General features: G+C 40.4%; 3 protein-coding genes across 3 annotated transcripts in view; 1 reads left to right on the top strand and 2 right to left on the bottom strand.

Moving 5' to 3' along the window:
- LOC136181101 (NLR family CARD domain-containing protein 3-like) overlaps positions 1-24,048 on the top strand; it is a 785,212-nt gene that overhangs the window by 652,689 nt on the left and 108,475 nt on the right. The gene's annotated exons all lie outside the window — the stretch shown is intronic.
- The window catches only part of LOC136181122 (NLR family CARD domain-containing protein 3-like), a 236,446-nt gene that overhangs the window by 191,763 nt on the left and 20,635 nt on the right, over positions 1-24,048 (bottom strand). The window contains exons 3-4 of the mRNA XM_065961524.1: positions 20,463-20,630; positions 20,296-20,342 (exon numbers count right to left, since the gene is read on the bottom strand). Coding sequence (XP_065817596.1) covers positions 20,296-20,342; positions 20,463-20,630 — 215 coding nt within the window. The remainder of the gene's footprint in view (positions 1-20,295; positions 20,343-20,462; positions 20,631-24,048) is intronic.
- LOC136181120 (NLR family CARD domain-containing protein 3-like) overlaps positions 21,676-24,048 on the bottom strand; it is a 9,035-nt gene continuing 6,662 nt past the window's right edge. Inside the window, exons 6-9 of the mRNA XM_065961521.1 lie at positions 22,521-24,048; positions 22,241-22,414; positions 21,972-22,145; positions 21,676-21,876 (exon numbers count right to left, since the gene is read on the bottom strand). The exon at positions 22,521-24,048 is cut by the window's right edge and continues 276 nt beyond it. Coding sequence (XP_065817593.1) covers positions 21,699-21,876; positions 21,972-22,145; positions 22,241-22,414; positions 22,521-24,048 — 2,054 coding nt within the window. The 3' untranslated portion in view covers positions 21,676-21,698. The remainder of the gene's footprint in view (positions 21,877-21,971; positions 22,146-22,240; positions 22,415-22,520) is intronic.

Here is a 24,048-nt window from a genome sequence, read left to right as displayed (position 1 = left end):
CCAAACCGCAGCACTGAGACAGCTCTGGTTAAAGAGTAACTAAACCCTAAAACCACTTTCTTCAACTCTACACCTCTGTATTTGAGTATTAAGTAGTGTTATGGATCAATCCAAGTCCCAATCTCGACATTTGAGTACAAAGTATTGAAATTTGAAATATTGTGTTAGAAATGTGCATAGTGTCTGCCCTTCTGTTTGAAAAACTCTAACAGTTTTTTTGGAGTACAGTATGACGTAGGAGTACAGCCCCACGTCACCAAACCTATAAAAGCCTCGTCACCCGACTCGGCGAACTGTGGGGACTCAAGTGTGTGTGTGTGTATTTGTGTGTGTGGGGCAAACATTGTATCATGTTGCGGCTGATAACGGTGCGAAAGGAGTGAGTGGGGGAGTTTACCCCCGTGCCCCCCTCCCTCTCCAAGTTGATACATTCTCCTGCTTATTCTGCTCCGGTCCCCGGCATCATAACGTGCCTCTCGCTCACACCTGAAGAACACACTCTCTCACCTTGTACTCTCTCTCCTCACTCGCTCCCCCACACACAGTCTAAAGTGTTTCATGACATCTGTTTAAACCAAGGGGCAACCTCCGGTCTCGAAAAATGAAGCCTATGCGGAAGTACAAAAAACTGCAGTTCCTCGAGGTTCTGCTTGAGGCTGGCTGCAGAAGCGCCGGAAGTGCCATAAGCCCACAGCCAAAAAAGCCCGTTTTTACCACAGGAATCAACATGTTTGCAGCCTGGTTCAAAAAACGAGATATATCTGAGAAGTTGACGGCCCCTTCTCCTCACACTGTGGGGGGGGGTGAATTTTTTTATAACTCATCGGATTTTATTCTATTAAGGAAAACGACTATGCCCATATTTGGTTGTGTCAGATTTGATTGACAGCTCTGCGCGTTGCATCTGTCTGTCAGGTCAGCAGGTCAGGAGGCTAACAGCTTGATCCGTCTGATTTCTCCTCTTTCTTACTTCGTTTGGAGAGTTTGTTTAACACATATCTGACAACATACATGGCTTGCTGTGCGGTTAACAGACCATCCAACAAGTTGATGCTTCAGTTTTTTTCGGTAAGTGATATAGTAGTGTTATATTTACTGCTTACTCATGTGTTTATATTTACGGGCCTAGCTTGTTTAGCGTTAGCTTGTAAACCAGTCGGCTAACTGTGTAGCTCATTATTTACATTATTTACGGTCAATGGTTTAGAAATGTTTGTTGTGAAGATGTTGTTGTTGAAAATAATGAGTTTGTGTGATGTTAGAAGCTAAAGGTTCATCTCGGTGGTTAACCACAGACTGTAAATATGGTTATTTGACGTTATGATGAATGTTATACTCCACGATACGTAAATGTGGACATTAAAAAACAAACTTTGTGTAGTAATTATCCGTCAGTAACATAAACTGAACTGAACCTAATGTGCTGTGTAGGTTATAGAGGATGACATTAAAGTTACATGGTTGATGTAGTGTCTTAAGATTTGAGCAAACTATTAACAAATAAAAAAAAATGCACTTTGTAAGAGCATCTGTAACCATTAAGAACTATATTAATAACCATATTAATTTTCACTGAACTCTTACAAAGAATATAGCAGTAGAAATATAAAATATAAATAACATGTGGAATGAAAATAAGATTTAAAGCACATAGATATAAAGTATAAGAAATAGTTTGAATAATACAGCCATGTACTGAGATCATGTTAATAATAAATGAGTTACTGTATGTTCTGTACTAAAGCACAGAGAGTTGGGACCTGTTAATGATTTAAATAATTCAGATTATATTTGTTTCATGTTAAGATGAAGTACTATCCACAATAAACTGCTTTATCTTTCCTCACAAAATCTGAGACAATTTGATGTGGAATATCATGAGTGAGTGAGAGAGCTGAAAACAGCATGATTACAATAATGTTTATCTTCTTAACTTTGAATAGATGTTGATTACCTGAATACTGTACCTTTGTTGTCTGGGTAGTACACTGTTGAATTTATAAATGTGTTCTTACACACAGATGAATACAGAAAAATAGATGAGAACAAAAAAAATGATTTAATGAATAACTGATATTTTCTCTCTTTCTTTGCCATCCTGAAGACCCCTCACTAAAAGTCCATGTTCTCCTGGATCCATGTCACATGCTCGAGCTTCTTCTGAATGACTTTTCAACAGTTGAAGTTCTGGTGAGAGAAGATGGCCAGCAGATAAGACAGCAGTACATCAACGAGCTCCACAGGCTTCAGGAGGAGGAGGAGGGTTTGCACCTTGGAAGACTGTATTCATGCTTCAGCTGTTCAAATTTAACTAGATCTCCTCCAAACAACTTGCAATCAAACTATTTTCTTCCCATTTTAAAACCCTTTGTCCAGTTTAGATGGGAGAAGTTGATATTATGTGATATTGATCTGGGAAGACTACATTTCTAAATCATTTTTAACTGTGTTTTTATTCACCAGTTATTGATCTTATTTACTCTCCATGTATCTTGATTTAAGAATGGGGCTGTGTTTAAGGGCAAATTGTTGCAATGACTCTGTTCCATCCCACTTTCAGAAATGAACTACATTAGTATTTATCAAAAGAATAAGAAGTTGTGTAAAAGTAGACTTCCTTCCCTAAGCTATTGAGTTGAGCATTAATCTGAAATGTATACTCATCAGTAGACATAAAGGAGTGCATTTATATAGAAATATTTATTTAATCTGAAACACAACATTAAAAAAAGTCTGTTTTTACAGCAGAGATGAACATGTTTACAGCTTGGTACAAAACAAACAAATAGGTGTGATTAGCTCATGTCTCGATGGACACACACTGTACGGGGGGTGAATGTTTTGATGAAGGATAAGAGTTATTCACAATAAGGCGTGTAGCTGACCAGCTTGACAGGTGGGCGCGGTGTAACGGTTTGTCAAAAGGCTTAAAACCCGTCTCAGCTCTCAGCCTGTGGGTGACATCACTCAGGCCATCCGGGGGAGACCTCCCTCACAGCGAGCTGTTGAAGAGAAGCAACCGAAGTCCACCCCAGAAGAACCAACAAATGCAGATGTTGTTGAGGCTCAGGTTTCTTCCTCTGTCTCTGCAGCTCTCTGGGCACCTCGACGGACAAGTCACCAATAATCCACACTGTGTCTATAGGAGAAATACAAAGGTGTTCAATTAATGCCTCAGACAACATGTACAGTTAACTACATGTGACAGCTCAGGGTGTTTTTTTGTTATGAGCCACATCTGCAGGAATAATATTGAACAAGGTAGCTGCAACTCATCATAATAGATGCCAGTCTTAAACACTATTTTTTCTAATACTTAAAGTTTTTGGTGTGAAGCTGACACTGTCCACAGACTCCATGACTTCACAGGGTTCAATAGAAAACAAATGTCTTATAATAAATACTAAATAATTATTTTTCAATTGTCATGTTCACCTCATCGCTGTTGACATCAGTAAATATAAGACTCAGACATTCCTCTTTTTGTCACAACAGTAACATGAACTGTATGCTTTGTAATATTGATTTCTTCTGGATGTCTCATATTTATTTACAGTTTATGGATAAAACTTTGTTAATGTATTTCTCTGCTAACACTGACAAAGTCTAACTGCTCTAACAAATAACTCATAAACATAATTGTATATTTAAAAAAGTGTAGTTTTGAGACTTTAATTAAATATTAGTGTTGAATATAATTCGTTTTAACTGTGTTGTAGAAAAGTTAAATGTTAACTTACTGTTTGTACAGTTTTCTCAGGACGGGCAGGAATAGTTGATGATAGCAGCCTAGCTGTTAGCTATGCTGTGAAGTGGACTGCTAACGTCGAGCTGAATGGGCGGAGCTAAGTCCCGCCGGTCCCGCCTTACTGCTGTTGCTAGGTTGATCCGAAGTTAGGTTGAGACTGCAAATCCAATATGGATGCGGCCGTCGATTGGACTCATTTTCTGCCTATGTCACAGACGGGTCAGGGTTCGTCCAGTAATATTTACAGTCTATGGTTTAAACACAGACAGAACCTCAGTCTAAGTTCTTCTTGGGTAAAACTTTATATAAAGGTCCTTGAAATTATCTGTTATTACCATCAAATCTGCTGTATAAGACACACTTTAAACCCTCAGGCATCAGTTTCATTTACTACCCTCTTCAGTCATTAAGGACAAAAATGTCCACTTCCAAAAATCTGCGATAAAAATAGAACAGATTACTTTTTTTTTTGCTTCTTTCTGCATAAATCTCTTAACCAACTTCCGCCCTGCTCAAAACTACCAAACATTCAATCATTTTGAGGATTTTAACCCTTTAGATGCCAATTTCATTACTTGATCACTGTTGTTATTTATGAAAAAAAGAAGTTATTTTCCATATAACAAATATTTGGTGGCTGGGGGATTTTTTTTAAATCAGTCTTGGATATGTCAAAGATTATACAAAATATTGACTTTGATGCATTATTAGTTTTTGTGTAGCATCAGATTTAAAATGTACTACCCTCTTGAGTCATTAAGGACAATAATGTCCACTTCCAAAAACTGCTATAAAAATAGTACAGATTATTTTTTTTCTGCTTTTTTGGGTTAAATCTTTTGATCAACTTTAGTCCTAAACAAAACGATCAAATATTGAATAATTATCAGGATTTAAACCCTTTAATTGACAGTTTGATTACATAATGATAATATTCTTAATGAAAAAAACACACAAAAAACGAGTTTTCTTTCCATCTAACAAATGTTTGGTGTCTGGGGGATTTTTTTAAATCAGTCTTTGTTTTGTTAAAATCTAAGGACAAACAGAAAATGAAAATATTAATATGCTTTTATTTACTTTGTGTTTAAAGGTTAATCAGCTTTATTATTACTTATCAGGTTATCTCTGTTGTCAGCCTTTATTTAAAGTTTGTATTGAACACTGGAGAGCAGCACTGAGCAGGTCAGGAAATCAGAAAACCTTTGTGAGCCAGGTGTGTAAACCTGCTGAGTGGCTCTAACTGACAGACAGGAGTGTCAGCGGTGTGTGTGAGAGCAGGAGTGAGGTGAGAGGCTGAGACACTTTCAGGCTGAATTCAATGAAAGGAAGACAGCAGAGATACCTTTGGTAAGTGTGCTGTGTTCTTTGGTTATTATCTGTTCAGAATGTTTGAATGGTGACATGTATTTAATGTAGGCTGTTTATTTCATAGTGATGCACTCTGCATTCTGGTTTTATAGTGTAGTGTTCACATGAAACAATTAAATTAGAAGGGTAAATAATAATTAATATTGAACACATTTAACTGGTTTGTTTAAATTATAAACAACAGATAAAGAACTGAATAGATACTAAAATTCAGATTCATTTAATGGTGATATTAACTTAAATTCTGATTTGTTTTGTTTGGTGTTAAAATGAGAAAAAGGAAGGTAAGGATGCTAAAAGATGCATGGTTAACATTGTATAAGTGGAAAACTGCTTCCCCAGATTACTTTACAATTATAATAGGAATGTATATGTGAAGAATTTTGTTCATAGATATTTTCCTTGCTTTTCAGAACCACACACAATAAACAGTTGTAACCTCGTTGCATTAAAGTCTCCTCTTTGAACTCTTTTACTATCGTGGCCTAACCCAAACCAATGTGTTCAGTCTTTTAGAATAAGGGTCTGCTTGGAGGTGAAATATTGATAAATGAAAGCAGTTACTTTTATTGAAATAAGAAAAGTTTTAAGATTGATGACGAGTCAGGTTACCGTGGGAATTGGATAGCGCCAAAACCAATCGAAGGATCATTTTCCTCTGAGCTGAAAATGTATAAAAAGCAGTGAAGCAGCAAAAAGGAAGCCAAAGAGAGAAATGATAACAGAACAAATAAACACACCATTGAAGTGTTTTTTTTCATATACCATTTAGTTACACACACTGAAGGCTATAATGCATCTCTATTGTTTCTTCTAACAATATGTTGAGTAAATCCAGAATGCCAGATGACATCTACAGGTGTTATCATTCAGTTTGTGATTTTCTTTATTTTGTATTCTGACTGCAGGATTCTTATTAAGGCTTACAGGTTTTCAGTGAAATCGACATCGACCTGACCTGACTGTGGTCGCTCTGCATCAGGATCTGCTGAGCTCCTTTTCTTTACCAAAGACACTTTAGACACTCGACACAAAATAACACAAGTAGATGAAAGTCTTTCTCACTCTACATCAGTTTATTTATTACAAGGTTACACATGAGCTGTCTGAAGAACTTGTGCTACCCAACACAGAGGCCTCCAAGGAAACAGAGTGACAGAAAGAAGAGAAGATATCAGGAGAGAAGAAGGATCCTTACACTGTAACTGTTTCATATAAACCCTTTCAATTCAAACGTCATAGCTGCTCCCAACTTACTGGTTCATATGTCAGTCTGAGGTTCAGCATTTCTCTCCTGTGTGAACTAACATGTGTCTGGTCAGATTTCCTCTTTGGGTAAAACTTTTAGTGCAAACAGAGCAGCTGAAGGCTTTCTCTCCTGTGTGAACTAACATGTGTGACTTCAGACCCCCATTTTGTCTAAATTGTTTTCCACACAGAGAGCAGCTGAAGGGTTTTTCTCCCGTATGCAGAATCATGTGTATAGTCAGATCTCTTTGTCGGTAAAATGTTTTACCACACTCAGAGCATCTAAAGGATTTCTCTCTGTGAATTGCCATGTGATATGTCAGACTGGCCTTAAGGGTAAATATTTTCTCACATTGAGAGCAGCTGAAGGGTTTTTCTCCAGTGTGAATCATCATGTGTCTGGTCAAATTTCCTTTTGCGTTAAATCTTTTACCGCACTCCGAGCACCTATGTGGTCTCTTACCAGTCTGTAGTTTCTTATTTTTGAAGTTTAATTCTGAAAGATCTTCTCTTGTCTCTTGCCAATCATGACTGTCATCAGTCTTGACCTCAGTCACTGGTTGTAAACGTCTCTCTGGATCTGAGTACCACTCTGGTTCTGCTCCTCCACAGTCCTCTCCATCAACTCCTGTTTCCATCTGTTCAGTTTGTCTCTGATGAAGCTGTGAGGACTGAGGTTTTTCTTCACCATCTTCACTCTTCACAGAGACAGGAGTGAAGGGGAACTTGGTGGTATCAGCCTCCTCCAGTTCTTGAAGCTGTTCTTCCTCCTGACTGCTCCACAGTTCCTCATGTTCTTCTTTAATGTGTTGGGGCTTAGTGTCCTCCTGGTCCAGAATGTGGCTCCACTCCTGCTGCTCAGGTGGAAGCTCTTCTTTACTCACCAACAGCTGCTGGAGATCTGCAGGACACAGTAAACAAACATTAAAAGTACTTATAGACTGATTTTTAAATATTATTGCGAGCAGGACTCCACGCTGAGCTCAACTCAGCAGCAAGGAGATGCACACTTGTGCGGAGCAACCCAATACACAATGAATGGGCATGACAGCACCGCCGGCTGCATCCTATCTGAAAGGCCCTTAAGGCTGTGAGGATTCAGGTTTCTCTTCGTCATTATTAAGTCCTGGAGGGTGGGCAGCCCGGGTTCAAATCCGACCTGTGGCTCCTTTCCCACAAGTCATTCCCCACTCTCTCTCTTTGGTTTCTGATTCTGTCCTACCTACCAAAAAATCTTGTTTAAAATTATATTTATTTTTTAAACTTTGTGGTAAGTTATTATGTTTTTCTAAAAACCCATACGCAAAAAGTTCTTATCAGAAGAATGTTCATCTATAAATCATGTCTCAGGGCCCCTCCCCCCTCCAGCTTCACTACATGGACTATTCCATCATGACCCTCAGGTCTTATGGTGCATTCAGGTGCTGCATTCAGGTGCTCCAAGTTTCCGAGTTAGGAAGTCGTTCTTTCGACATGATTTCAGTTCAGTTGCGTTGATGCTCCAAAGAAGATCAGTGAAATGTTACTGTTACAGTTATATTTGAGCAAAAAGTTGATGGTCAATACGTGAATTAATAAAAAGTATGTTAACATTAACTAAACATATTTTCCCCCTATGTGATGACGTCAAGTCGGGAAGTCGAGGAATTCTTCTTTCTCGGTCAAGATGGCACCAACTTCAAAATGTATTTCACATTTCTACATATATGACCCAATGTCAATACAGATTCATGTTTCAACAGGTGAAGTATCTCTTTAAAGAAATGATTGACACGGCATCACAGAGAGAGAAAAAAGAGACTAGAGCGAAAGAGATAGAAGATAGAAACTAACGAACAAGCCAGTATGAAGTGAAGCTTATCTAGCAGAGAAGAAAAAAGGATGTAGAGGGAGGAAAAAGAGAGCTTGATGTCCAAGCTGCCAAAAGTTAGAACTTTTTTTTACAACAGTAGGCAACCAGGCCCCGAAGTCCTGTGACGTCATGAACACAAGATTACAGATTCCTACAAGTGGAGACGATGAAATAAAGAAACACACACAGGAGACAAAGGAGATGAAGAGAAATACAGACAGAGAGGAAGAAGAGAAATACAGACAGAGAGGAAGAAGAGAAATACAGACAGAGAGGATGAAGAGAAATACAGAGACAGAGAGGAAGAAGAGAAATACAGACAGAGAGGATGAAGAGAAATACAGACAGAGAGGAAGAAGAGAAATACAGACAGAGAGGATGAAGAGAAATACAGACAGAGAGGAAGAAGAGAAATACAGACAGAGAGGAAGAAGAGAAATACAGACAGAGAGGAAGAAGAGAAATACAGACAGAGAGGATGAAGAGAAATACAGACAGAGAGGAAGAAGAGAAATAGAGACAGAGAGGAAGAAGAGAAATAGAGACAGAGAGGATGAAGAGAAATACAGACAGAGAGGAGGAAGAGAAATACAGACAGAGAGGACGAAGAGAAATACAGACAGAGAGGAAGAAGAGAAATACAGACAGAGAGGATGAAGAGAAATACAGACAGAGAGGATGAAGAGAAATACAGACAGAGAGGATGAAGAGAAATACAGACAGAGAGGAAGAAGAGAAATACAGACAGAGAGGATGATAAATATCAGAGTATCAGCTGTTGCAGTGAGTCGCTGTACTTCTTTCTGTAAATGTGAAACGTCATCAGTGCATGCAGACAGGCTTTCCTCCATACCTTTTACCGTGACACTCAACGTAGACAGAGAGGATGTAATGGACTCTCTGTATTCCTTTAGCTCGGACCTGGCTGCAGTAATGTCGGCTCTAATGACTGCCATTTCACTCTCCAACACAGCCCGGACCTCAATCTTCAGAGTCTCTATCAAATCTTTGAGCAGGGAGGACAGAAGCTCACTTTGAAAAGTCTCCGTGTCCGTCGTAGATGCGGCTGCAGCTGAGGCTGCTTCTCCCCGGGGAGGTTTTTCAGTGGAGGCCGCGGTCGGAGTACGATTTGAAGGCCTCGTGGTTAAAAGACATTTAGCAGACATTTTGTTCAGTTTGTCTCAGTACAATGCAACAGGAGACTGAGTTACCTCCAAGTTTTCTTCTCAAAGTGTGTCAAAAATTATACTTTAAAACGGTTGCTCTGCAGTGCTCTGAAATAAATCTACTCACTCCATCGCCTGCTCTTCTTCTTCTTCTTCAAGGTTTTATGGCGGTTGGCAAACAACAAACTGGTGTATTTCTGCCAGCTACTGGTCAGGAGTGTGGATCAAAATATCTATTGTTTACTACTTTCTGTAAGTAATAATAATAATAACCAGATAAAAATCTATTATATCTTGTCAACCAACTGAGTTTGTCCTACAGCTTCATTTTCTAAGTTATTTTGTAAGATATCTTTTAAATCCAAATATACTTTAAAGGCTTTATATGTGATTTTTCACACTTAAATATAATAGAAATCAAGTATATCCTCTGAAAATAACTCTGTGAGTCATGACTGTTTACAATGGGTGTAACACCCGAGTCCCACTGTCTGTGATGTTTTCAGAGTTATCAGAGTCCTATCTTCAGTTTGTTTACATCGCCGGGACGGCCGGCTGACTCCTCCCCTCGTGTATAAAAGTTGTTTAATTGAGGGACTAGAGAACAGAAGAATAACATACTGTACTCACTGCTTAACTGTGTTTCTAGATCACGCTCATTTCAGGTAAATTTACATGCAGTGTAAAGATACGAGCATAATAAAGATCGCTAGCATTAGCATGCTAACACAACAATGCAGCACGAGTTGTTTTGGTTTCATGCTGGTGCTCAAGGGCGACATCTGCTGGATCAAAAAATCACATATAAAGCCTTTAATTTCTTTCAGGTTCTCCATCATCTGTCTTCTTTTTAAACTTTATTTCTGACACTGTCTAACAACATGTTCCACTGTCTCCTCTTGTCCACAGTAGTCATATTTGTGTTTTCCTGTTTTGAACAATGTGTTATTGAATCCAGTGTGTCCAAATCTGAGTCTTGCCACCTTTTCCTTCAGTCTCTGTTTAATAATGCTCTTCACTTCTGTTCCACTAATGCTAACTATCAAATCCGTTTGAGTATTTTTTGTAGCCTCCTTTGCCACCTTGTCTGCTAATTCATTTCCTTTGAAGCCTTTGTGTGCAGGTACCAATAAAAACATCATTTGACTTCTGTATAGTGTTTGTTGTCTAAATGTCTGCTGTCTGAATGACTGTAAACTGATGAGTGATGAACTTGAATCTGAACAAATGACTGATCTCAGTGTTGGTGTTGTTTTAAAAGCACCTGTACACAGTCTTAATTCCTGATATTGGATAGTATCTAGTTTTTTAAGAGTTGTGCTTGCTGCTGATCCATATACAATACAACCATAATCTAATACTGATCTTATTCATCCTGTATGCTTTCACAGCAGTCTGCCCCCCACTCACTTCCAACTAAACCCACTCACAACATTTCAAACTTTCTGAACATGCAGCCCATGTAATCCTCTCATCATACCAGAACCCTAAAAACTTAACGTGTCTTACTCTCTCCACTTCTTGATTATACAGTTTTAAGTCTAGTTTTAGTCTATTTTTTTATGTACATTTTTTTTTTTAGACTTTTTTATTATTAAACGTATTTTCTTACCAAGTGTTTGTTGTGATTGAGTGATGCCTAGATTTTTAACCTGAGCAGAGCCATTAGCTTTGTGAAGTTACATATTCCTCTAACTCACTCAGTGACGTCTCTCTCTCTCTCTCTCTCTCTCTCTCTCACACTCTTCATCTGATCTATTTTCATTAATACACACACGCCGTTTGTATCACAATCAGACAGGCTCTACCCATGCTTTTTTATTTAACTCGCCTGTCTTCAGCAGCCTCTGTCACTGATTTGTGTTCTGAAGAATGGGGTCCAAATGAGCCCATATTGGCGATGGGTCGTGCCTTCTACTGGGGGAGATGGTGCAGAAGGGCCAGATAAAGCACACCAAAAGTGGACTGACTGGATTTCATTGTAGTATTTACAAGAACAACTTTCCCTGAAATCTGTGTGGATCAGGGCATCTTTAGCAGTGAGGTTCAGGAATATTCAAAAGGTGCCTCTTGAAGTTAAAACGCCTGTTTTGGAATTGTACCACATGCTCATCCTCTGGCATTGGAACATCTTTTTTAACAATGATTGTACTCACTTTAGTCTCTCCACTTTGAGATTTCCACCTTCTCCTGACATCCCTGGGGCAGGGTCACCACCTTACATGAAGACCTGTTCAAGGGATATACAGACACATGCCTTTGGGCTGCTGCAGACAGTGCTGTCAGACATTTCTTCTATGGTTCTTCAGTTTACAATATCCAGCTTGTAGATTATATTTGCCATGAACTACAAATTTCATGTGTCTTACATTGGCACGTCTCTCTCTTTTGGTGGAACAACCCAAAATGGTCTCTGACCACAGAGGAAGGCATAGGAAATGTGTTGGTGCTCTGACACATATTACTTGTAGAGAGTAAGTAAAGTATCAGACAGTAGCCTCCTCTGTCTCTTTAGTTATTGTGTCCCTCTTGCCTGTAGTCGTTCTGCTGACATCATCCCTGAGGAGAAACTGTCTGACTGATTTAGCTCTCTTCATTTTGTGAGTTTCTTGGACCATTTTTCAAATGGCTTGAGAATCACATCCAATAAGCTTCTTGCAGTATGTCTTATTTTATTTATATATATACATATATTTTTTTATTTTCTTGTTGATGTGCCATACTACATTGTCATTACAATTACAAATAATCAAGACATAAGTACATATACAGCATACAACATTCTTCTGATTTCTTAGATTACAGTTTAAACCTTATATCTACATAAGCTAGCCTCTGTGGACTTGTTTTTCCTTTTTTGTGGCTACTCAAGGGAGCCGTAATAAAACTATATACATCCAGAGAGAAAGTACCAAAAATAGAAGTAAATCAAGCAGTATCAGCAATTTGGCTTCCTAGACTTTTGAATAATACTAATAAAGTAATATTTGATCGTTTTGATCAGGACTGAAGTTGATCAAAAGATTTAACCTAAAAAAGCAGAAAAAAATTAATCTGTAATATTTTTATAGAAGTTTTTGGAAGTGAACATGTTTGTCCTTAATGACTCAAGAGGGTAGTACATTTTAAATCTGATGCTACACAAAAACTAAAAATGCATCAAAGTCAATATTTTGTATAATCTTTGACATATCCAAGACTGATTTAAAAACAATCCCCCAGACACCAAACATTTATTATATGGAAAATAACTTCTTTTTTTTATAAATAACAACAGCGATCAAGTAATGAAATTGGCATCTAAAGGCTTAAAATCCTCAAAATGATTGAATGTTTGGTAGTTTTGAGCAGGGCTGAAGTTGTTTAAGAGATTTATGCAGAAAGAAGCAAAAAAAAAAAGTAATCTGTTCTATTTTTATAGCAGATTTTTGGAAGTGGACATTTTTGTCCTTAATGACTGAAGAGGGTAGTAAATTAAACTGATGCCTGAGGGTTTAAAGTGTGTCTTATACAGCAGATTTGATGGTAATAACAGCTTATTTCAAGGACCTTCATATAAAGTGTTACCCAAGAAGAACTTAGACTGAGGTTCTGTCTGTGTTTAAACAGATGTCATGAAACACTTTAACCAGAGCTGTCTCAGTGCTGCGGTTTGGTCCAAAACCTGACTGGAAGACATCCAAACAGTTGTTCAATATCAAGAAGTTATTTAACTTCTGAAACACAGCTTTGTCTATCATTTGACCTAACAGAGGAAGATTTGATATAGGCCTGTAATTATTCATTATTGTCTAGATTGTTCTTTTCTAGTAGTGGCTTGATGACTGCTGTTTTCAGGGCCTGTGGGAAGACACCTGAGAGACAAGTTTACCATTTGTAACAGATCTGGAGCCATGACTCCTCCTCCTGCTGCCAATATCAAGACAGCAGGAGGAGGACTTCAATTGTTTAATTGTCACTTGTTTTTTATTGGTGAGATCAGAACAATACAGACATTAAAGAAGGGGGTCCATTGTTTTTCTGTAATGCAGAACATTTAACCCCCATTACCACCCCCACCCCCCATTATCACACCCACCAATCATGAAACAGACCAGCTGGACAGAGTGAACAGAGTCAGCTGATCTTCAGTCAGCAGTGTTTCTCAGACCGACAGACCACACAGAGACACTGAAGAACCAAGAGACCAGAACCCAAACCCAGGATAGAGAGGTTCAGTGAATGTGGTGTTGAAGGTGTGGAGGTGGATCAGTGTGTCAGAGGAGACTCTGTAGAAGGACAGAGAGCCAGCAGGACAGTCCACATACACTGCTACTCTGTGAGAGACAGAGGAGGAGGAGGAGGAGGAGGAGGAGGAGGAGGAGGAAGAGGAGGAGGAGGAGGAGATCTCTGTTCTTATGTTATTGTGACAGACACAGTAACCTCTATCAGAGCAGATCAGACTCCAGGACTGATCATTTAATCCAAACACACATTCATTACTGTTTCCTCTCCTTCTGATTCCTCTGTAACTCACTGATACATAAACCTTTCCTCTCCACTCAACCTCCCAGTAACAGCGACCAGTCAGACCAGTCCTACACAGCAGCTGAGGCCAGTAATCAAATCTGTCTGGATGATCAGGATATGACTGAAGCTCCTCCACACGTGTCACCTTCCTGTTGTTGTCAGACAGTTTCAGTTCTCTGCTCACTGTGTTTGTGTCCAGTTCCAGCTCACAGGCGTCTGATGGAGAGAACGAGACACAACACAGCTGCAGGTTATCATCTGTTCATTCATCAACAACTTTACTAACACTTACTGATAGGGGTGTAAAGGTACACGTACTCGGACCGGACCGTTTCGGTACAGAACTGATCCGAGTACGCGCGGAACAAAAGTTATTTAATCTGTGTTCCCACACGGACCGCAAAGCAGAAGCACACCTCAGGGTGGAGGAAGGCTGCTGGTATGGGACACAGCTTTTAGTTAATAACTTGTAAAAAAGTTCAAACATAAACTGTGCAAACTGTGCAGATTAGTAGTTCCTCGGGTCCTGTTGGTCTGGACAGTTGCATATAACCGGGATGGAGTTCTTTTTACAGACTTACTCTTAAGTTTTGTTTTCATTTTCATCGATGATCCCGCTCAAACTAAGAGCAAAAGGGGAGGGGGAGACGCGTCTGTGTGGGAGAATAACCTGCAGCAGAGACGTGCTGTCAGGGGAGGCAGGTGAGGCTCGTCATCATCAAAAGTAAAAAACAAATAATCATTAAATCAAATAAATATTAATATTTTTCTACTGATCTGTGTTATAAATGTTATTTCTGTATGATTCCAAAAATGTTCAATAATTTTCAGGATCAAAATCTCTGAATTTACATATTTCCTGCCGGCTCCGATGCGAGGTGAGGCAGCGACGAGTTGTGCCTCATCCCAGATTGCGCAATCCCTCACAAACTGGGTCGAGCGTATGCCTTTTGCTTTCTTACTGTTTGTCACCAATGTAATGTTTGTAGACACTTCTATCATACGTCCTCACTTTCCATAGAATAAGTAATGTATTTCACATGTTTTTAACATATTTAGTCTAATTTGACATAAAACCACACTGAAAAAGCATGAGGTGAGGCAGCTGCTTCACCTGAAGGGGGCGTGCGTCAGGTTGTGTGAGGCTCATAAGACCAAGAGTTTATGCTTGGTTTGATGGTTGCTCCTCTTCTATGCAGATTTTTTTATATACAAAAGATTTTATATCTAAGCTTAAAGATTTCTCAATTTTTCAATCAAAACGTGAAGTGATAAATAATGGAAGACTTTTAAAACTAAAAGAAGGTAAGGAGGACTTTTACAACAAAGTCACAGATATTTTAGTCCAGAAGGATAGGTGAAAGGACTTTGTTTACAAATAAAGGTAAGACCATGAATACACCGCAGTATATGCCTACTTTTATTTTTATTGAATGAGTATGAATTGTGGAATTGCAATGGAAAAAACATTTCTGAGGCGCTATAAATGTAACGTTCTTCCTTTGCCAAATATGCACCTTCCCTCTATGTGTGTGTAAATAATGCTGATATGAGATATGAAACACAACCAGTAGTCAATGTGCAAGCTGCCAATTGAATGGTGAATTTAAGCTACTCTATAAATGGGTTCATATATTTGTAAATCTGACTCTGAAAAAGTCAGTGCCTCACCAGCCACGAACCTCACCGCACGTCACTGACCTGCAGCATGATAGAATGAACACCTCCCTCCCCATTCCCACAATAATGGACAAAGAGACGTTGACAAGACGAGAGTAGTGTGCCGTTGTTGTTCAGAGGACATCGGGTACGTCACAGGCAACACGTCCAACTTATTAAAGCACTTGAAAAGGCACCACGTGAACGTAAACATCACTGCAACTAGGAAAAAACAGACAGCCTTTTGCTAGTAATTCTAAACGGGCCAAAGCCATAAAAAATGCCACTGAAGTTCTTATATCGACAGAGGGAAATATTAATAGTTCTGAAACTACACTGTCCCAGATGTGATTAGGTTTATTATGTGCTCAAAGGGCATTCAAAAAAGTGTTGCCTTCATAAACCTAAAGGTGTCAGTGTAATTAAAAACAAATATTTTTATATATAGGCTAAATTAATGACTTCATTTCATTCTAAAATACTTCATTTCATTCATATCTTTTATTTATTGGAGACTCTTTTGGTAGAAGGAAGCAGCATAAGTTTATTTTATGTTTTTTTTTACAATTTTTAATTTAAAATGTTATTAAAAAGTAACCTGAGCAGGTGTACAAGTCTGAACTGTCGATGCTGCACTTAGTCCAATGTGTAAAAGGGAAATTATAAATGTTCCTAATAAAGAAAAAAAAGCGTTGCATCAGGTCCCTTTACTGTAGTGAAAATGTACCAAACCAAAGCTTCAAAACTGAAAACTGTACAGAACTGAAATGTTTGTGTACCGTTACACCCCTACTTACTGAGAGTCAATCAAACTTACAGTTCATATTCAGCACTGAATGATGTTTGACAGCACTGAAATGTAATAATCCACTTCTAATCAAGTTCAAATGGAGTTACCATGGCAGCCAGGAAGAATGGAGATCCAAATCAACAAACACATGCAGTGAATAAAGTCTGACTAATCAAAGTGCAGCACAAAGAATCTATGAACCATCTGCTGTCTCCAACTGTTCTGTCCTCAGAGGTCACATTCAGCACAAACAGGAGCCTCATTTCCACTTTCACTGTCACACACAATGTGATGGCAGCAGGAGTGTGCCACGTCCCTTTGTCCTGTCTAACTACTTTTAAACTGTGTTTCTGAAGTCATGGAGACCATTTCTTTTCCATCAATCTAGGCTCTACAACATACATGTTTTTGTTTTAATTGAAATTTAACTGGACTGGATGAACAGATCGAAATCTGAAGAAACAGATGACAACTCAGTCCTTGTGAGTTTTTCTCTGCTTGTCTAAGGTGTAGGCCACGCCGTCCCGACCTCACCTGGTCACCTGGTGGCCTGCAGCTGTGTATTGTTGTTGGATGTTCCTGCTGGTCTGTATGGTGATCGTGGACTTTGCTGTGTGCCTTACTGTCTGCACAGCCAGAAGACGAGGAGGAGAGCTAGCTTATGTCTCTAAAGATATTCTGTTTCTATTTCATCACTGAATTCACGTCTGGATGTTTTTGAGGAGAGAACTTGATGTTGGAGACTCTGCATATTTACATGTTTATGAAAATGAACGTCAAATCAAAAATGATTTCTGCTGTTTTTAAAGTTGATGAGCTCCACGAGCTCGACTACGAGCAGCCGGCCAGCAGCCAACATCAAAATGTGAAATGTCACAAAAACTGCATGTTGTAAAATATACATTTCTGTTGGATGTGATGAATGGTGATTTTCTATTCACTGGATTATCACTTTTATTTCAGTTTACATTTTTTATTTCATATTTAAACTCTCATGAGTTTCCATCACCCTCACTTTTATCATCACTTTGTGTTACTTCCAGCCCTCATCCTGTTGTAGTTTGAAAGGTTTAATCATAACAGAAACACAATCTGGACAGCAGCAGGCACAAACCAATAGTTATCTAACCTCTGAATTTAGCCAAGTCATAAGATCATGTTCTGATACACAAGACACACACACACACACACACACACACACACACACACACACACACACACACACACACACACACACACACACACATACACACACACTCTTTCCTGTTAAGAGACCAGTTGTCTGTCCAGGAAACTTCTAGGAAATGGTCTTCATATAACACACATGTTGTAATTGCTCAGTGTGTTGATTGCCCATAAAAGGATGATTGGGATGTTATAAAAGTTCCGGTTGAGCGAGGACGCTGGCGTGTATGTCGCCGCTTCATGATCCGTGACAAAAATGATGTTTCTTTTGTGCTATCTATGCTTCTCCCTCCTACTTATCCTCTACTAACAGTCTGCAAACAGATCGACTTTGCTGCTGCTTTCAGTTTGTGTAAACTGACAGCTACTCACCATCTATGACGATCAGCTGTTAGCGCTAGCCGCCGATCAGCTGTTAGCTTCTCGCACATCAGGATATCCTCACCAGTCTGTGATCACTGGACCCTCGTCTGCCTTATTGGTGGACCGTCCTTCTTCGTCGGCCACGTCGGCTCCCTACCTGACTTGGACCCGTCGCCCTGCGCCACCTGTTGGCTGCCGCTTCCCCCCTACTCTGGCTCGGCTGCTGGTGAAGAGGCCTGCCTGACAACCAGACTGCCGGCTGCTGCTCTCCTGCTCAGATTGTGTCCAGACGGGTCCCCCGTCTGCCACAAAATTGGTCCTTTCCTTATCCTGGTTTGGCTCTCATTCCTGCGGTTTTCCTGACCCTGGCTGGCGCCCGGTAGCTTGCGGCTTTCAGCCTGCGGCTAGCAGCTGCTCTCCCTGCTGCGGACATGGTACTACTAACATACTCCGCTCTGCAACTCCAGAATCTCGCCTGCCACTTCTCTCCGGACAACCTTGCTTCCATTAAATCTTTCGGACTCCTGCGCCGTCCTCACTACGTGCATAGGGCTGCCCGATGCAAGTTTGTTTACACTGACCATGCTATCCCCACTGTAGTGTCTGACCGGCGCCATCATCACAACAAATCACACGTGCACAGCAGAAACCTGATACCTGTTGTTGTGTGTGTTGACAGAACCACTCCTCTCTCCCCCTCTGCTTCAGAATACACCACCGCCTCATTTATGCTGCAGAATGCTCGCTCCCTTAACAACAAAGCAAACCTATTTCACTAAATATCAAACTTTACTGACAGATCCACGCCATCACAATCATTCAAACCGATGGTTTTATTTAGGCTATAATCGCGCATGTAGTGAGCCGTTTCCAATAAGTAACTTTCATTATGACAATATATAAACATAAAATAAAAATAAAAGTCTGCCACATACATATTGCATCAGTGCCGTCTCGCCTTCATTATCCCGGATGGACCTCAGAGGACCGGACTTATACACTAATGTAATCACTGATGTAGAGTTAAACATTAGCCTAACACAAAGACCATAGAGCCTCCAGTTTTCATTCATATATTTCAATATCTTGCATTTATCATCAATTGTGATTTTTAGTTTTAATAAAGAGTGCACAGAGACATGGCGATGGCTTCACACATTTCACCTCCTCCATACTCAGCACATCTTCATCAGCTGCATGTATTTATTCTGTAAATAATTCAAGTGTGGACATTAAGTCGGGGCATCTCTGACACGATCATTAAGCCATATATTTGATCATAATTAGTCACAGTGCAGACGGAGATGCCCACGAAAATATGTGGCCAACAATTCAAAGTTTTTGTTGGTTGATCAAACCTTTGATTAATAATATGATAGAGTGAGGGAGAATGCTGACTGACGTGTCCTCTCTGCCACTATATGAAGAAATCAGTGTGGGTCCTGTAAACATGTAAACATTGCAGATATACTCGTGCGTAATGATGAACTGTGGATGTTTTGGCACATAGGACAGCGTGAATGCAGCAGCGACGTGGTGTCATTCTCTGAATTTTCTTCAGTTCGTGATCCTCCTGCTGCAGCAAACTACCGATATGTCCATTTTATCCTTCACTTCATTCACAAGCTCCTTTGTTTCTGGGTCAGAAAGTTGCATTTCTTCGTCTAAACTTCAGTTTTCGTGATCCAACGCTGGAAACCTTTGATCTGCCCCCTCGTTTGGATGTATTTTCATTCACGAGCTGCTTTGCATTGACCGTTTATGGTTGAATGTGGGCGTGTAGAGGGCGGAACATGGGACTAATCTACGTGTGCACAATTCCAGGTGGATGGTGATTTATAAAGGGAACATTGCGTGCAGGTGTGCATACGAACGGTTTTATAACTCTGAATCATTTCGTGCGCACGCCATTGCCGGGTTTTTGGCACACGTACATTTTTAGTATGAATTTTACGCACTCTTTTATAAATGAGACCCCTGGTCATTTTTAAAAACCTCCTCAAACACCATCTGTTCACCAAAGCATTCAGCCTCATCTAACACTCCCCTCAGCTGATCACCCACTCCCTTTCTCCTTCATTTGTTTGTCTAGTGTTTCTATCCTTTCTCTTCTCTGTTTGTGTTTTTCTATTCCTCTCTTGTTGTCTCCCATTACGCCCCCCCCCCCCCCACACACACACACACACACACACACACACACACACACACACTTTGTAAAGCATCCTTGGGTTTCATGAAAGGCGCTATATAAATCTAAGTTATTGTTATTAACTTCTCCGAGAGAAATAAACAAATCCTCTATTCACAAGCCATAGTCTCTGTCTGATTGTTCAAGAGCATTTACTCTTCTACACTCCAACATGTGCTGCTGTGTTCTGATGAAGAGAAATGAAAACACACTCACACTTCCTCAGACCAGGCTTCAGTCTGTGCAGTCCACTATGGTCCAACCTGGAGGAAGAAACCAGATCAGAATCTATTTCATACATCTTCATTTAAATCCAGCATCAGACAAGAAGCAGAGTTCATCATTCAGAAACAGTGAGACAGCTTCTGTGTGTCTGTCTGTACCTCAGTGTCTCCAGTCTGCAGTGTGGATCCTCCAGTCCAGCAGACAGCAGCTTCTCTCCTCGTTCTCCTGGATGATTGTAGCTCAGGTCCAGATGTCTCAGGGGGGAGGAGCTTAGAGCTGAGGCCAGAGACGCACAACCTTCTTCTGTGATCAGACAGCCTGACAGACTACACACACACACACACACACACACACACACACACACACACACACACAAACACAACATACTTAACATCCTTTGGTCCATTCTTCTCTGTTTTACCAGTAACATCCCGTCATAACCATGCAGCTGAACAGAATAGACTTCATAATCTGATACTAATCAATATTTACTCTGGTGACAAATAGTGAAGGTAAGACAGAGCGTGAGATAAACACACAGACTGCTTTGACATCAGCAGTGATGTAGAAACAGTTCTGAACTGTTTCATCTGAAATAAAGATTCTTTGGTTCTTTATGTTCCAAACATTATCCATGGTTTGTTTGTTGGTGGGGAAAGAACTTCATATTTAACTTTCTTTATTCCAGTCCAGCTTCCTCAGACTAAAAGACTGAGAGCTATAGAACGAGCTCAGAGCTTTACAGCTTTAATGTGGAAACATACAGGAAAACTTTAAACCACCACCAAGGCCCATTTAATAAATGATTCATCAAGAAAACGTGATCTTAGATGAATAATGTGGATCAGCAGCACACTAACCTGAGAGTGTCCAGTCTACAGAGTGGACTCTTTAAACCACTACACAGCAACTTCACTCCTGAATCCTGCAGGTTGTTGTTGCTCAGGTCCAGCTCTCTCAGACTAGAGGACTGGGAGCTGAGGACTGAGGACAGAGCTTCACAGCTTCTCTCTGAGAGGTTACAACCACTCAGCCTGAAGAGGATATGTTTGGTAAGTTAATCAAAATATCAAATAAACTAAGTACATTTAAGCTTATTGGGTAAACTTTCACATGAATAAGTCCTTACCTGAGCGTTTCCAGTGAACAGTGTAGAGTCTTTAAACCACTACACAGCAGCTTCACTCCTGAATCCTGCAGGTTGTTGTTGCTCAGGTCCAGCTCTCTCAGACTAGAGGACTGGGAGCTGAGGACTGAGGACAGAGCTTCACAGCTTCTCTCTGAGAGGTTACAACCACTCAGCCTGAAGAGGATATGTTTGGTAAGTTAATCAAAATATCAAATAAACTAAGTACATTTAAGCTTATTGGGTAAACTTTCACATGAATAAGTCCTTACCTGAGCGTTTCCAGTGAACAGTGTAGAGTCTTTAAACCACTACACAGCAGCTTCACTCCTGAATCCTGCAGGTTGTTGTTGCTCAGGTCCAGCTCTCTCAGACTAGAGGACTGGGAGCTGAGGACTGAGGACAGAGCTTCACAGCTTCTCTCTGAGAGGTTACAACCACTCAGCCTGAAGAGGATATGTTTGGTAAGTTAATCAAAATATCAAATAAACTAAGTACATTTAAGCTTATTGGGTAAACTTTCACATGAATAAGTCCTTACCTGAGCGTTTCCAGTGAACAGTGTAGAGTCTTTAAACCACTACACAGCAGCTTCACTCCTGAATCCTGCAGGTTGTTGTTGCTCAGGTCCAGCTCTCTCAGACTAGAGGACTGGGAGCTGAGGACTGAGGACAGAGCTTCACAGCTTCTCTCTGAGAGGTTACAACCACTCAGCCTGAAGAGGATATGTTTGGTAAGTTAATCAAAATATCAAATAAACTAAGTACATTTAAGCTTATTGGGTAAACTTTCACATGAATAAGTCCTTACCTGAGCATTTCCAGTGAACAGTGTAGAGTCTTTAAACCACTACACAGCAGCTTCACTTCTGAATCATGCAGGTTGTTGTTGCTCAGGTCCAGCTCTCTCAGACTAGAGGACTGGGAGCTGAGGACTGAGGACAGAGCTTCACAGCTTCTCTCTGAGAGGTTACAACCACTCAGCCTGAAGAGGATTCAGAAGAACACAAATGAAAGCAATTACAAACTATAGTTGTTATTTCTGAATGAAGAGAACTAGATTTGAACTGGATAGTTATGTGAGCACGTACAGAGCTTTGTTTGAAGCTTTGATCACAGGCAGCAGCCTCAGAAGAGCCTCCTCTGAAGCAGAGTATTTCTTCAGGTCAAACACGTCCAGATCTTTTTCTGATGACAGTAAGATGAAGACCAGAGCTGACCACTGAGCAGGAGACAGTTTATCTGTAGAGAGACGTCCTGATCTCAGGGACTGTTGGATCTCCTCCACTAGAGAACGATCATTCAGTTCATTCAGACAGTGGAACAGATTGATGCTTTTCTCTGCAGACAGATCCTCACTGATCTTCTCCTTGATGTACTTGACTGTTTTCTGATTGGTCTTTGAGCCACTTCCTGTGTGTGTCAGCAGACCTCGTATGAGATTCTGATTGGTCTCTAGAGAAAGACCGAGGAGGAAGCGGAGGAACAAGTCCAGGTGTCCATTAGGACTCTGTAAGGCCTGGTCCACAGCACTCTGATATAAATGTGTTGGGTCAGGTTTTTCTCTCAATACTTTAGACCACCTGGATGTTGTTTGTTCTTCTGACATCAGATTGACTCCAGAGTTGATGAAGGTCAGATGGACATGAAGAGCAGCCAGAAACTCCTGAACACTCAGATGGATGAAGCAGAACACCTTGTCCTGGTACAGTCCTCTCTCCTCTTTAAAGATCTGTGTGAACACTCCTGAGTACACTGAGGCTGCTCTGATATCGATGCCACACTCTGTCAGGTCTGAGTCATAGAAGATCAGGTTTCCTTTCTGCAGCTGCTCAAAAGCCAGTTTTCCCAGAGACTTAATCATCTTCCTGCTCTTTTCATTCCAGTGTGGATCTGTCTCAGCTCCTCCATCATACTTGATGTTCATCAGTTTGGACTGAACCACCAGGAAGTAGATGTACATCTCAGTCAGGGTCTTGGGCAGCTCTCCTCCCTCTCTGGTCTTCAGCACATCCTCCAGAACTGTAGCAGTGATCCAGCAGAAGACTGGGATGTGGCACATGATGTGGAGGCTTCTGGATGTCTTGATGTGGGAGATGATTCTGTCGGCTTGCTCCTCATTTCTGAATCTCTTCATGAAGTACTCCTTCTTCTGTGGGTCAGTGAACCCTCTGACCTCTGTCACCATGTCAACACACTCAGGAGGGATCTGATTGGCTGCTGCAGGTCTTGTAGTTATCCAGAGGTGAGCAGAGGGAAGCAGTTTCCCCCTGATGAGGTTTGTCAGCAGCACATCCACTGAGGTGGACTCTGTGACATCAGTCAGGGTCTCGTTGTTTTTAAAGTCCAGAGGAAGTCGACACTCATCCAGACCGTCAAAGATGAACACAACCTGGAACTCTTCAAACCTGCAGATTCCTGCTTCTTTGGTTTCAGGAAAGAAGTGATGAACAAGTTCCACCAAGCTGAACTTTTTCTCTTTCAGCACATTCAGCTCTCTGAAAGTGAATGGAAATGTGAACTGTATGTTCTGGTTGTCTTTGTCTTCAGCCCAGTCCAGAGTGAACTTCTGTGTTAAGACTGTTTTCCCGATGCCAGCCACTCCCTTTGTCATCACTC

The sequence above is a fragment of the Labrus bergylta genome, chromosome 2 (assembly GCF_963930695.1).
Source record: "Labrus bergylta chromosome 2, fLabBer1.1, whole genome shotgun sequence".
In the NCBI taxonomy this organism is placed as follows: Eukaryota; Metazoa; Chordata; class Actinopteri; order Labriformes; family Labridae; genus Labrus; species Labrus bergylta.
Note: the sequence above shows the minus strand (reverse complement) of the source record. Positions and strands in the feature narration are given on the sequence as shown.